Genomic DNA, 14,817 nt, shown 5'->3' on the forward strand with positions numbered 1-14,817 from the left:
ACTGCGCAGTCGCCGATGCAACAGACGCAGTAAGAGAAAATATATGGGAAAATGGCCCTCGATAATGTACTTTTCGCGCAATGCATCCTCTATTTTTTGGCGTTTGTGTTTGGCTTTATTTCCGTAGTGCCTCTCTCCGAAAACACGGAGGATTTTCATGGAAAATGCTTGCTTTTCACGCGTGGTATGTGGCAGAATGAGAACATCACAGTTTCAAAGCAGCGCTTCATTGTTGAGGAGTGGGGACCGGAGTCTTCCTGCAGTTTCATCACTTTTGTCGGGATAGCATCTCTCGTCCTCTCCGCAGTGCAGGCATGGAGACTGCTGTTCTTTCTTTGCAAAGGCCACGACGAGTGAGTGTCCTAATAATTTGTGGTTGTTCTGCATTACTGTCCATGTTTTCTTCGTGTGTATTTTATCTTAATTATTTTTAAAGAGATATAAAGAGATGGGTTGTGTTTCAAGCAGCCCATCCACTCCCACGCCCGAATGATCAGTGATGCTGCTTGACTAAATACAGCAAAAACAAAACGCGCTAGCCATTCATTTAATATTTTTTTCGGAGTCTTTTCTACAGATCTAGGCCCCACAGAATTTAAAAAACGTATGTTTTTGCTATGGCACAATTTGCCCATCACCCTGCGTAGGCTCCATAATCAAAATGTTTAATCAGCCCGAGGGAAGAAATGCCATTTTCTGCCTTTTCAACAGAGTTGCAATCACAGAAACTGCATTTATGGATTAGGATACTCTATCTGAAAGAGATGTGTCTGCAATCTTTATAATAACATGTTTTACTACTGTGCAATGCAGACGATTTCATTGGTCTGACATTAGGTGACAGAATGAAACAGTGACAGACCATCCACTTAAAAAAACATGTAGGCCTATCTAAAACTAAGAATGAATGAATTAGTGTGATACAGCTACACCACCAATATCTTTATATTGGTCATAGCATCCATAAAAAAAACGCAATATAGCCACAATAAAAATAAAACCCACCACTCAAGCATTTGACAAGATGGTTGGAATAAGAAAAGAAAACACCACAATCTCCACAGACATCTTCAATTCAAATCCAATTCAACACTAAGGAAATGTGACAAGGATGGTATTAAAGAAATCACATTATACACCTTCCTAATGAGTTGCACCCCCTTTTGCCCTCAGAACAAACTCAATTCGTCAGGGCATGGACTCTACAAGGTGTCAAAAGCGTTGCACAGGGATGCTGGCCCATGTTGACTCCAATGCTTCCCACAGTTGTGTCAAGTTGGCTAGATGTCCTTTGGGTAGTGGGTCATTCTTGATACACACGGGAAACTGTTGAGCGTGAAAAACCCAGCAGCATTGCAATTCTTGACACACTCAAACCCGTGCGCCTGGCACCTACTAGCATACCCTGTTCAAAGGCACTTAAATATTTTGTCTTGCCCATTCACCCTCTGAATGGCACAATCCATGTCTCAATTGTCTCAATGCTCTTAAGGATCCGCATCTTAAAAAAAAAAAAATCACCTAAAATGACATACGAAAATCTAACTGCCTGTAGCTCAGGCCCTGAAGAAAGGATATGCATATTCTTGGTACCATTTGAAAGGAAATACTTTGAGTTTGTGGAAATGTGAAAGGAATGTAGGAGAATATAACACAATAGATCTCGTAGAAGATAATACAAAGAAAAAAACAACCGTTCTTTTGTATTTTTTTTTGTACCATTACCTTTGAAATGCAAGAGAAAGAACTGAATGTATTATTCCAGCCCAGGTGCAATTTAGATTTTGACCACTAGATGGCAGCGGTGTATGTGCAACGTTTTGGACTGGTCCAATGAACCATTGAATTTCTGTTCAAAATTTGGTATCAAGACTGCCCAAATGTGCCTAATTTGTTTATGAATAACTTTTCATGTTCAAAATTGTCATGGTCAATCTAATGTTTTGTACACTCAGTGTATATTCTCTGTCTCTCACTCTCTCTCTCTGAGTGTAGTTCCCTGTTCAATGCCTTCCTGAATCTGGTGATCAGCTCCCTGGTGGTGTTCACAGTGTTCCTCTCCAGCACCATCGTCAGTGTGGGCTTCAACCTGTGGTGTGACGCCATCACAGAGGGAGGGAGCATGTCCAGCAGGTGAGACTCAAAACACCCTGTCTATACCTCACACTGTCTTTACATGTCTCCCAAGCTCTTCGATTGTCTGTGGCAATATTTAGAAATACTATTGAGTTCCAACCGTATACCTATGATCATGTGACTAGTCGTGTCCCCTAATCTCAGTGACCAAAGTAACAGTATGAGCAGTTCTTCTCCTAAGCTCACACCTTACTCTTTACTTGTATTTCAGCTGTGAGGACCTGCAGGACACTGATCTGGAGTTAGGCCTTGACAACTCCTCGTTCTATGACCAGTTTGCCATTGCTCAGGTAAGGGTCAGACGAATGTGTAGACTTATACACTATGTTGATACTTGAGACTGTACCAGAGTCTTCTGTCCAAATTTGACCCAGCTCTGGTTGAACCCTGTGACTATATTATATCTGTTAAACATGTCTCCTACCTGCAGTTTGGTCTGTGGGCAGCGTGGCTGACGTGGATGGGTATCACGGTCATGGCCTTCCTCAAGGTCTACCACAACTACCGCCAGGAGGACCTTCTGGACAGTCTGATCCACGAGAAGGAGCTGCTGCTGGGACGCTCGTCCCGCCGGGGTTCTGATGCCAACCAGATGAAGAGTGGCATGGTCTAACACCCAGAGGACACGTGCACATCACTGAAACATATCCTCTTATCCTACCCTTACTGCCATCATAGATAGGCCAGCCCCTGACAACCTATATACATACCATCAATTGAAATTCCATTAACTGTGATTAGAGTGCATTGTTATGCCTTGCTTACATATACTCCTCCTATATACTGATTTACCAGTTGAAAACGCTGCTGTTGACCGCAAAGCGTAGGGTAAAGGCATTCCGGCTGTATTGTGGAGCTGATTCAATCCACTTGTCCACTTGCTATATTTATATTTGTTAATGAGCTACTGCTGACATGTCTTCCCCTTCAAGGCACTCGCTGGAGTGTAAATTGGCTCAGAGAATCAAGGCCATTTAATGAGGATAGAAATGGAACATAGAGACTTCTTTTAAAAATGACTTCCTTTTTAGCTGCACTTAGATGATGACTCAACACAGGGTGGTTAAAGGATGGTGAAAATTGATATTTTTTATTGTATTTTTTACTGTGTGCATGTAACGTTAGACGTGTGAGCAGGATGTCGTTGTTGATGTTGGGCAATATATTTTTTGTAACAATCCAATACATTCAGATTGTGAAGGCTTTCAGTAATGTGTGACTTCCTTGCCTACGTGCAGCAACAGAGTATGATGTGTGCTTTTGCGGTGTATTATACAGTATCTACAATTACCAAACAGTATTTTGTAAAAATGAAAACTGTGCTATGTAAGAGACATGTATGGTCAATTAACTTAAGTTGACTGGGAGAGAACTCAGGAGGAAATGCCTAAGAGTCATATAGCTAGATAAATCAGTCTACCTGATCATCCTGATAATCATAAAAAGTTCAGGCTGGACATGAGGCACAGGGTCCGATATTCCTCAATCCTCATGCCCCAAAAAAAACATTGACAGTGAGTTAACAAATTATAAGTAACATAGATGGGATAACTCATTATCCAAGGCCAGTTCTGTGCTGTTGTGTGTGAGGAAATGTAGTCCGCAGTGTGGAAAGATGGATCATCACTTTATTACACACACACACAGACACAGACACACACAGACACACACAGACACAGACACACACAGACACACACACACAGACACACACACACACACACACACACACACACACTACTCACCACCCTCACAGATCTTGGTATGCAATGACAGTTTTATTTCAAATAATTCAAATAAATAAAATATAGAAACTACAAAATCCTTCTAAAAGGCACTTCTTTCAAAGTGACCACAGGCATATTGTCAGCAGTGAAATGCAGCTACTAACCAAAATGTGCAGAAACAAGCCATGTTGACTTGCTGGGTATTTGTATTGCTAATGATAGTAGTTCTGTTTGATGGTGCAAAGGGAACCTTCAGTCTCAGTAGCTCCTCCATTCAGACATTGGTTGCATCATATTGCTCAGATCTTTCCAACACCGACTCTTTCTTATAGTTGTGTTCCCTGAAACCTGTTATACTGTTTAAAGAATATGTATCAGTGGAAACAACGTCTTGTGTTTTATTGCTCGGATCAAGAGGTATATGATAAGCATCACATATATAAGCATCACACTTGTCCTTTAAAGCTCCACCTGTTTATAGAATAGACTTTAATTTCTATATTTGAATGGTTCCAAGTACTGAAGGTCCCACAGTGATGATTCAATTAGTGTCATAATGTTGCTGCATCTTACCACAGACCATTGGACCGTACAATTCATGTAGATTCCTTTCTTTACTTTGCGTCATTAACATTTGCTCTAATTTAAGGTACTTTTCAATTCCCAAATAATCCTTAACTTTAAAAGCATTTGACATCAAGATTCAAATCTGAATATTGGCACAATCAAGAAATAGAAATGTAACAAAAGCCCTTACAAAATGTACTCTAAAGAAAATAAAAGTATTGGATATTTGAATAGATGCAGATATGCAGTATGGAAGAATAAATACAATTTAGAGGAGAGAGGATATTATTTGAGGCATTTTAGCATTTACCAAGAGGTACACTGTCAAAATCATAAGCACTCATTGAATTTGAGTACATTCCTAGGAAAGTGAGTATTCATATTATTGTGGTGAATGTCTTATCATCTTTGTCCCAACTTGTAACCCAAAACTGATCTGACCTAAAAAAATAGTCAGACTACAACAGGGTTTTCCAAACTCGGTTCTCGGGATCCCAAGGGGTGCACGTTTTGGATTTTGCCCTAGCACTACACAGCTGATTCAAATAATCAACTAATCATCAAGCTTTGATCATTTGAATCAGCTGTGTAGTATTAGGGCAAAAAAACAAAACGTTCACCTTGGGGTCCCAAGGACCAAGGTAGGAAACGCCGGACTGCAGTATTTATGCTGTAAAAGAAAGATGGCTTTGTCAATTTGCTAGTTTAACCTGGCACTGTGAAGTGAAGCAGTCCTGTGCCTGTGTCAGCGATCCTTTTCAGAAGGTTGTCACATTGTGCTTGACTCAATCCATAATCCTTATTTTAGACGGTAAGGGTGTTTTGTGCCAACTCTAAGCAGTTTTTCACACTTTATACATTCAATTATGTGCAATAACAAGGCGTAATATTGTGACAGTCCTTAGTATACGGTATATACACATTCATATCTGTAGCTAGCTTTTAAATACACAAATGACATAGCATTGTAATTAAATAAATATAATTAATTTGGCATTCCATGAAACATTCACTCACAATAGATTGTGCCAAGAAAGGAACATGTGTAAATTATTGTAGCAATTAAGTGAGCATACCAGTGAGCATCGACATTGCTGATGTGCAAAATGTCTTATCAACAAAACGAACATGGTAGCATACCCACCACCAGTATACAGGCATGGAGGCTAAATATCTCTGGGATTACACATTTCTCCATATATGGGTGTGAGCATAGCAGTAGGGGTGCACATCTCAACACCATAGATAGATAGTCCGTGTGTATGACTGAGGTGCTCGGGACCAGGCTAGGTAGGGCACCTCAACGAACATGTAATGAAGAGAGCGAATCCTCCATGCCTCCGCCTCTGGTGGGTCCCAGTCACTGCATGGTTAGCCAGATCCAGCAGCCCCACAGCAGCTGTTTTATGTGTATTAGGTAGACAGCCAGCGAGGCCTCCAGCTCCTCACAGACACGCTGTGGGCGCCGGCGGTCCGTGCAGAACATGGCCACGCCCAGCAGTGACATCAGCAGGAACAGGCAGGTGAACAGGGCCAGGTGGGGGCTGGGCGGTGATGTGTCATAGGCTGTGAACCAAAAGAGACCAAAAACAAACTGTTGAATGATTTATGATTTGTAAAGGCTCTCCAAGTATGCATGTTCAGGAGTGAGGGGCATGTTGTTTTTCCTGATGCCAAAATCACTTTTTTCCACCCCAGATTTTCAGTCTCTTTATTAACAGTATAGAAAGTGCCATACACCAGATACTGGACTGGATGGAATATGCAATATCAAAAGTGTGTGGAATACCCATGCATCACAGTACAATATTAAAATGTCTATGATTGCAAATTCTCATATTAAGCACCACTCAACAGTCTTCCTTACACAGATTTAGTATAACAAGTCAGTAATGACCAGTCAATGAGGGTGACACTTGCTCCATATTCTTAGTGTGCTATTATTTGGGACCACTGTCAGACAGACTTACCAACTAAACGGTCATAGTATGGAATGTCTGTGAAACCGATAGACAAGAAGCAAGTAAATAAAGAAAGAACAGGCTACCTTATTTGCATGCATAATTAATCATGAAGTGTAAATAGCTTGCTCATGTTTGTTCTTTTTGTGAATTCAGCGTTACATTAAGTACTACAGTATCCACAAGGGACAGTGTTTTACAATCTAATCACAGGATTTTACTGTATCTTGTTCATTTTCTTTTACAGCTAAGCCATAACAACGCAGATCCCTTTGTAAGGTTCAGTAGTAGTGGCCCATAGAGAATTAGGAGAACAGTAGATTTAGCAGTATAACTCACCAATGTATTACTAAGCATTGTTTAATACGTTTTGATTTAGTAAGTGTTTCATTCTCTAAAACCCAGTGGAATAGAGCTGAGTCAGTCCAATAACAAATGTGTTTCTTGTTTCTGCAGACCAAGGCCTTCCAGTGCAGTAGAGAGGAGTGTGAGTGACTGGGTAGAGGCTCGTTACATGCACTGAAGGGGCTCAAACTTTGAAAGTTTGGAAAGATCTAGTCCTCATGGCCTCCATATGTTTGGTATTTGATCTCTGATCCTGATGTCTCTCTCACCATGCACAGTGGTTTCAGGCTCCCTGAACCGGACCCGCCGCTCGCCTTTCCGTCTGTGGCTAAGCTCTGAGTCTGATCCTGAGCCAGATCTCTTCAGTATGGACATGGGGATTTTACCGTTGGTGACCTGAGGAGAGGGTGAGATATCATTAGAACTGAGGACACAATGGACACAAGTTTTGAGGACATTTCAGTCATTGAAATAAAAGTGTCACCTTGGGTTTTGGTGTGTCCAACAGTGGGTGGGGGTCTTTCCTGTGCCGGACCTCAGAGCGTTTATCCCGGTGGGAATGGGAATGGGAAAGACCGTTGTTGAGTGTGTCTCTGAAGGACTCGGCAGTAGCAAACCTCTTGGAAAGCGCTGACACACACTGGCCTAGGGAATCTAAGGGATTAACCATGAGTAAACATTAGTCTCTGACCACAGATGGAACCTGGATCCAAGGTACCAATAAACATGCAGACAACTACTGTGTAGATAGAGCTGAAGATGAAAGTTCAAAATACAAAAACAAACATTTCTGTGAAAAACATCAGGGTTGACTCCATCATGGCCATTTACTATATACACAGGTACAGTGCAGTGGTACTTACAACACACACATTTCCAGATCACAAAAGCACTGCACTGGCTTTGTACTATGAAAGATGTGGAATAGACTGCACAAGCAACATGTAGACCGTCCAACTATCAATTAATGGGTTTATAGGAGGAGTGCAGCTCACACCCACAATGACAACTCTATGACAGCCATTTTAGGTCACAGAGAAATCACACTTTGTGTACAAAATAAATCTAATAAAATCTAATCTTATTTGTCACATGCGCCGAATACAACAGATGTAGGTAGACCTTACAGTGAAACGCTTTTACAAGCCCTTAACCAATGAAGCAGTTTTAAGAAAATAGGGTTAAGAAAATATTTACTAAATAAACTAAAGCAATTTTTTTTAAAGAACACAATTAAATAACAATAATGAGGCTATATACAGGGGTTACCGGTACCGAGTCAATGTGGAGGCTATATACAGGGGGTACCGGTACCGAGTCTATATACAGGGGGTACCGGTACCGAGTCTATATACAGGGGGTACCGGTACCGAGTCTATATACAGGGGGTACCGGTACCGAGTCTATATACAGGGGGTACCGGTACCGAGTCAATATGGAGGCTATATACAGGGGGTACCGGTACCGAGTCAATATGGAGGCTATATACAGGGGGTACCGGTACAGAGTCAATGTGGAGGCTATATACAGGGGGTACCGGTACCGAGTCAATGTGGAGGCTATATACAGGGGGTACCGGTACCGAGTCAATGTGGAGGCTATATACAGGGGGTACCGGTACCGAGTCAATGTGGAGGCTATATACAGGGGGTACCGGTACCGAGTCAATGTGGAGGCTATATACAGGGGGTACCGGTACCGAGTCTATATACAGGGGGTACCGGTACCGAGTCAATGTGGAGGCTATATACAGGGGGTACCGGTACTGAGTCAATATGGAGGCTATATACAGGGGGTACCGGTACCGAGTCAATATGGAGGCTATATACAGGGGGTACCGGTACCGAGTCAATATGGAGGCTATATACAGGGGGTACCGGTACCGAGTCAATATGGAGGCTATATACAGGGGGTACCGGTACCGAGTCAATGTGGAGGCTATATACAGGGGGTACCGGTACCGAGTCAATGTGGAGGCTATATACAGGGGGTACCGGTACCGAGTCAATGTGGAGGCTATATACAGGGGGTACCGGTACTGAGTCAATATGGAGGCTATATACAGGGGGTACCGGTACCGAGTCAATGTGGAGGCTATATACAGGGGGTACCGGTACTGAGTCAATACGGAGGCTATATACAGGGGGTACTGGTACCGCGGCTATATACAAGGGGTACCGGTACCGAGTCAGTGGGGAGGCTATATACACAGGGGTACCGGTACCGAGGCTATATGCAGGGGGTACCGGTACCGAGTCAGTGTGGAGGCTATATACAGGGGGTACCGGTACTGAGTCAATACGGAGGCTATATACAGGGGGTACCGGTACCGAGGCTATATACAAGGGGTACCGGTACCGAGTCAGTGGGGAGGCTATATACACGGGGGTACCGGTACCGAGTCAATATACAGGGGGTACCGGTACCGAGTCAATATGGAGGCTATATACAGGGGGTACCGGTACCGAGTCAATATGGAGGCTATATACAGGGGGTACCGGTACCGAGTCAATGTGGAGGCTATATACAGGGGGTACCGGTACCGAGTCAATGTGGAGGCTATATACAGGGGGTACCGGTACCGAGTCAATATGGAGGCTATATACAGGGGGTACCTGTACCGAGTCAATATGGAGGCTATATACAGGGGGTACCGGTACCGAGTCAATGTGGAGGCTATATACAGGGGGTACCGGTACCGAGTCAATGTGGATGCTATATACAGGGGGTACCGGTACCGAGTCTATATACAGGGGGTACCGGTACCGAGTCAATGTGGAGGCTATATACAGGGGGTACCGGTACCGAGTCAATGTGGAGGCTATATACAGGGGGTACCGGTACCGAGTCAATATGGAGGCTATATACAGGGGGTACCGGTACCGAGTCAATATGGAGGCTATATACAGGGGGTACCGGTACCGAGTCAATGTGGAGGCTATATACAGGGGGTACCGGTACCGAGTCAATGTGGAGGCTATATACAGGGGGTACCGGTACCGAGTCGATATGGAGGCTATATACAGGGGGTACCGGTACCGAGTCAATGTGGAGGCTATATACAGGGGGTACCGGTACTGAGTCAATATGGAGGCTATATACAGGGGGTACCGGTACCGAGTCAATGTGGAGGCTATATACAGGGGGTACCGGTACCGAGTCAATATGGAGGCTATATACAGGGGGTACCGGTACCGAGTCAATATGGAGGCTATATACAGGGGGTACCGGTACCGAGTCAATATGGAGGCTATATACAGGGGGTACCGGTACCGAGGCTATATACAGGGGGTACCGGTACCGAGTCAATATGGAGGCTATATACAGGGGGTACCGGTACCGAGGCTATATACAGGGGGTACCGGTACCGAGTCAGTGTGGAGGCTATATACAGGGGGTACCGGTACCGAGTCAATATGGAGGCTATATACAGGGGGTACCGGTACCGAGGCTATATACAGGGGGTACCGGTACCGAGTCAGTGTGGAGGCTATATACAGGGGGTACCGGTACCGAGTCAATATACAGGGGTACCTGTACCGAGTCAATATGGAGGCTATATACAGGGGGTACCGGTACCGAGTCAATGTGGAGGCTATATACAGGGGGTACCGGTACCGAGTCAGTGTGGAGGCTATATACAGGGGGTACCGGTACCGAGTCAGTGTGGAGGCTATATACAGGGGGTACCGGTACCGAGTCAATATGGAGGCTATATACAGGGGGTACCGGTACCGAGGCTATATACAGGGGGTACCGGTACCGAGTCAGTGTGGAGGCTATATACAGGGGGTACCGGTACCGAGTCAATATGGAGGCTATATACAGGGGGTACCGGTACCGAGGCTATATACAGGGGGTACCAGTACCGAGTCAGTGTGGAGGCTATATACAGGGGGTACCGGTACCGAGTCAATATGGTGGCTATATACAGGGGGTACCGGTACCGAGGCTATATACAGGGGGTACCGGTACCGAGTCAGTGTGGAGGCTATATACAGGGGGTACCGGTACCGAGTCAATATACAGGGGGTACCGGTACCGAGTCAATATGGAGGCTATATACAGGGGGTACCGGTACCGAGTCAATGTGGAGGCTATATACAGAGGGTACCGGTACCGAGTCAATGTGGAGGCTATATACAGGGGGTACCGGTACCGAGTCAATGTGGAGGCTATATACAGGGGGTACCGGTACCGAGTCAATATGGAAGCTATATACAGGGGGTACCGGTACCGAGTCAACGTGGAGGCTATATACAGGGGGTACCGGTACCGAGTCAATGTGGAGGCTATATACAGGGGGTACCGGTACCGAGTCAATGTGGAGGCTATATACAGGGGGTACCGGTACCGAGTCTATATACAGGGGGTACCGGTACCGAGTCAATGTGGAGGCTATATACAGGGGGTACCGGTACCGAGTCACTGTGGAGGCTATATACAGGGGGTACCGGTACCGAGTCTATATACAGGGGGTACCGGTACCGAGTCAATGTGGAGGCTATATACAGGGGGTACCGGTACTGAGTCAATGTGGAGGCTATATACAGGGGGTACCGGTACCGAGTCAATGTGGAGGCTATATACAGGGGGTACCGGTACCGAGTCAATGTGGAGGCTATATACAGGGGGTACCGGTACCGAGTCAATGTGGAGGCTATATACAGGGGGTACCGGTACCGAGTCAATATGCGGGGGTACAGGTTAGTCGAGGCAATTTGTACATGTAGGTAGGGGTACAGTGATAATAAACAGTGAGTAGCAGCAGTGTAAAAACAAGGGGGGGAGGGTCAATGCAAATAGTCCGGGTGGCCATTTGATTAATTGTTCAGCGGTTTAATGGCTTGGGGGTTGAAGCTGTTAAGGAACCTTTTGGACCTAGACTTGGTGCTCTGGTACCGCTTGCAGAAGCACATGAATGAAATGTGTACCCTGACAGTGACCTGGCTTACATTGCAAGGACAAACTGTGTCCATGCTTCAGCTGTTCTCTTTACTTATTGACAATAATTTTACCAAGGATACGGCCAAGAAGGTCAACTGGCATGAATAGGAACCGTTCTCTTAGCACCCCAGGTCCTACACATAGCCTGCTCTACTGAGCACCCCTGTCTGTGAACACTGACTCAACAGCACATTTTACCCCGTGCCTTCTTCAGCAGACCTCTTTACCCCAAAAATGGCAACTTTGGAAAACAGTAGAAAATGCCACTTCCTCATCATGCGAGTGAAGCATGAGCACACCAATACAGTGGCTTCAAACTGTCAATTTAACAATAAGTATTTTCTGTTCAGCTCTATATAAAACCACTCTGAGTGGGTGGGTGTGTTTATTCATTTAACAATTCCTTGAGCAGACATCATACAGTAGGAGGGCTAACTGGAATTATGTAAGCCACTTATAGTGCGATGTGTGCACTGAAGCAAAGCAGTTAAGTTGTTCCTGGGCTTAACAGCTGTTTTCCGGTTTGTCATGCCACAAGAGAGTGCTTTATGTCAACCTAGTGACAAGGTCTACACCAAATCACCTCTCAGGGTTCAGTTTAACTACAAACTGTCAACTATAAACTCTCCACTGCCTGTGCCCGCCTGTCACACTGAGAAGAACATGCTGACACACTCAGCCGTGATGGAACACTCACGACTATTGAGTTCATCTACTGTAAGTATTCATCCATGTTTATTTCAGCATGACACTGGCTTTTAAAGTGTTCTGTCTTTATTCAGGGGTTTTACCTGAGTATTCTGTTTTGCCAATTTCTGCGTAGACGGTGGCCAGCAGCTCCAGACTCTTGTCTGTGACGGGGTGGTCGCTGCCAAAGGCCCTCTGATGGATCTTAGTGGCTTTCCCACTGTACTCTAAAGCGAGATGAGGTCTAAAAGACGAAGGACAGGAACACAGAGATAATTAACATTTTATGGATTATTTCTCCCACTGGGGACATATGTCATTTGAATGTCTAGTTGGATTTACATTTGGTTGAGATTTAAACTAAAGTAAATTCAATGTGAAATCAGGTTAAAGGAGGGTGAAAGAAAGAACACTTTTTGCAAATCAAATCCGTTTTCCATGTTGATTCAACGTCATCAGATTGATTTTGTTGAAATGACGTGGAAACAACATTGATGCACAAGTTTTTTTCCCTGTCGGCTGTCAATAGAAAATCCAGACAACCAACCCATGGAAAGCAATATATTTTATTGTCCATTTTGCCATGGCTCCCACCGGTTGGTTTACCGTGCACCCTTCCATAGCTATACTGCTCTGGCATGGAGCTAGGTGGGCATAGCATGGCAAGACAAATTCCGGCCCTTACGTGTGCCAATGGATGTAGAGCAAGTCCTGTGTAGTGTCACAGATGTCACGATCGCTGTTCCAAAACAAAGCTTCCCTTCAATTAGTAATGGCCAGGTGTCTGTTTGCACTGTTTTAGAATGTAATTTGAGGACATCCGATCGCCAAAGTACAGCGAAGCCCTTCAACGGCCGAAGGACTTCCTGCCACAGCGCTGAAAGATTCAGGAAGCACGATAACTTTCTGTCCAAGAGAGAAGACGGGGGCTGGCATTGACTTAGCACTGACTACTAAAGACAGTTATATGAGCACCTCTTCCAGTTTTCTCTTGGTAGTCCTCATTACTCCATCAGTGTCCAAGGTTAATGTTCATCTCATAGATCGTTCATAAACATCTACAAAAATGTCTATGACCCAGTAAAGATGAAGAGGCTGCCATCCTCCCAATTCCAAACTGCCACAAGCTCCAGTGCTCTAGTGCTGTAGTAGGATGTGAGTCTTCTAAAACCCTGTAAATAAAATATTGCACCCAAACAAGTCCATTGGATTGGGAGGCGTCTAATGGGTGGATGAATTTGGGGCATTCTGTACATTTCTTTAGGGTGAAAAGCATAGTATTAGAGATGCACTAACCTAAAAGTACTACAGACACACTAAACTAAAAGTATAGTACTAGACACACCCTAAACTAAATGCATAGTATTACAGACACACTAAACTAAAAGTATAGTATTACAGACACACTAAACTAAAAGTATAGTACTAGACACACTAAACTAAATGTATAGTATTACAGACACACTAAACTAAAAGTATAGTATTAGACACACTAAACTAAAAGTATAGTACTAGACACACTAAACTAAATGTATAGTATTACAGACACACTAAACTAAACGTACGGTTCTAGAGATGCGCTAAACTAAAAGTATAGTACTAGACACACCCTAAACTAAACGTATGGTATTACAGACACACTAAACTAAAAGTATAGTACTAGACACACCCTAAACTAAAAGTATAGTATTACAGACACACTAAACTAAAAGTATAGTACTAGACACACCCTAAACTAAAAGTATAGTACTAGACACACCCTAAACTAAAAATATAGTATTACAGACACACTACACTAAAAGTATAGCACTACAGACACGCTACACTAAAAGTATAGTACTAGACACACCCTAAACTAAATGTATAGTATTAGACACACTAAACTAAAAGTATAGTACTAGACACACCCTAAACTAAATGTATAGTATTACAGACACACTACACTAAAAGTATAGTACTAGACACACCCTAAACTAAATGTATAGTACTAGAGACACTAAACTAAAAGTATAGTACTAGACACACCCTAAACTAAAATTATAGTACTAGAGACACCCTAAACTAAACGTATAGTACTAGACACACCCTAAACTAAATGTATAGTACTAGAGACACCCTAAACTAAAAGTATAGTACTAGACACACCCTAAACTAAATGTATAGTATTACAGACACACTAAACTAAACGTATAGTACTAGAGACACCCTAAACTAAATGTATAGTATTACAGACACACTAAACTAAAAGTATAGTACTAGACACACCCTAAACTAAATGTATAGTATTACAGACACACTAAACTAAAAGTATAGTACTAGACACACTCTAAACTAAATGTATAGTACTAGAGACACACTAAACTAAATGTATACTATTACAGACACACTAAACTAAAAGTATAGTACTAGACACACCCTAAACTAAAAGTATAGTATTACAGACACACTAA

General features: G+C 43.5%; 2 protein-coding genes across 2 annotated transcripts in view; one reads left to right on the forward strand and one right to left on the reverse strand.

The window, feature by feature from the left end:
* On the forward strand, positions 1–4,244 carry LOC139375196 (transmembrane protein 179). Its single transcript, XM_071116763.1, has 4 exons — positions 1–353; positions 1,996–2,133; positions 2,348–2,426; positions 2,567–4,244. The coding sequence occupies exons 1-4, from the start codon at positions 52–54 to the stop codon at positions 2,747–2,749; spliced, it is 702 nt and encodes a 233-aa protein (XP_070972864.1). The 5' UTR covers positions 1–51; the 3' UTR covers positions 2,750–4,244.
* The window catches only part of c19h14orf180 (chromosome 19 C14orf180 homolog), a 26,340-nt gene continuing 15,415 nt past the window's right edge, over positions 3,893–14,817 (reverse strand). The window contains exons 5-8 of the mRNA XM_071116761.1: positions 12,472–12,611; positions 7,218–7,387; positions 7,003–7,129; positions 3,893–5,993 (exon numbers count right to left, since the gene is read on the reverse strand). Coding sequence (XP_070972862.1) covers positions 5,788–5,993; positions 7,003–7,129; positions 7,218–7,387; positions 12,472–12,611 — 643 coding nt within the window. The 3' untranslated portion in view covers positions 3,893–5,787. The remainder of the gene's footprint in view (positions 5,994–7,002; positions 7,130–7,217; positions 7,388–12,471; positions 12,612–14,817) is intronic.

This window comes from Oncorhynchus clarkii, chromosome 19, assembly GCF_045791955.1.
Source record: "Oncorhynchus clarkii lewisi isolate Uvic-CL-2024 chromosome 19, UVic_Ocla_1.0, whole genome shotgun sequence".
In the NCBI taxonomy this organism is placed as follows: domain Eukaryota; kingdom Metazoa; phylum Chordata; class Actinopteri; order Salmoniformes; family Salmonidae; genus Oncorhynchus; species Oncorhynchus clarkii.

Excerpts from the sequence above, each read along its gene's own strand:
- LOC139375196 (XM_071116763.1), top strand. The coding sequence starts at position 52 with ATGGCCCTCGATAATGTACTTTTCGCGCAATGCATCCTCTATTTTTTG. Across the intron at positions 354-1,995 it reads CTTTGCAAAGGCCACGACGA|TTCCCTGTTCAATGCCTTCC; the intron begins GTGAGTGTCCTA and ends CTCTGAGTGTAG. Across the intron at positions 2,134-2,347 it reads GGAGGGAGCATGTCCAGCAG|CTGTGAGGACCTGCAGGACA; the intron begins GTGAGACTCAAA and ends CTTGTATTTCAG.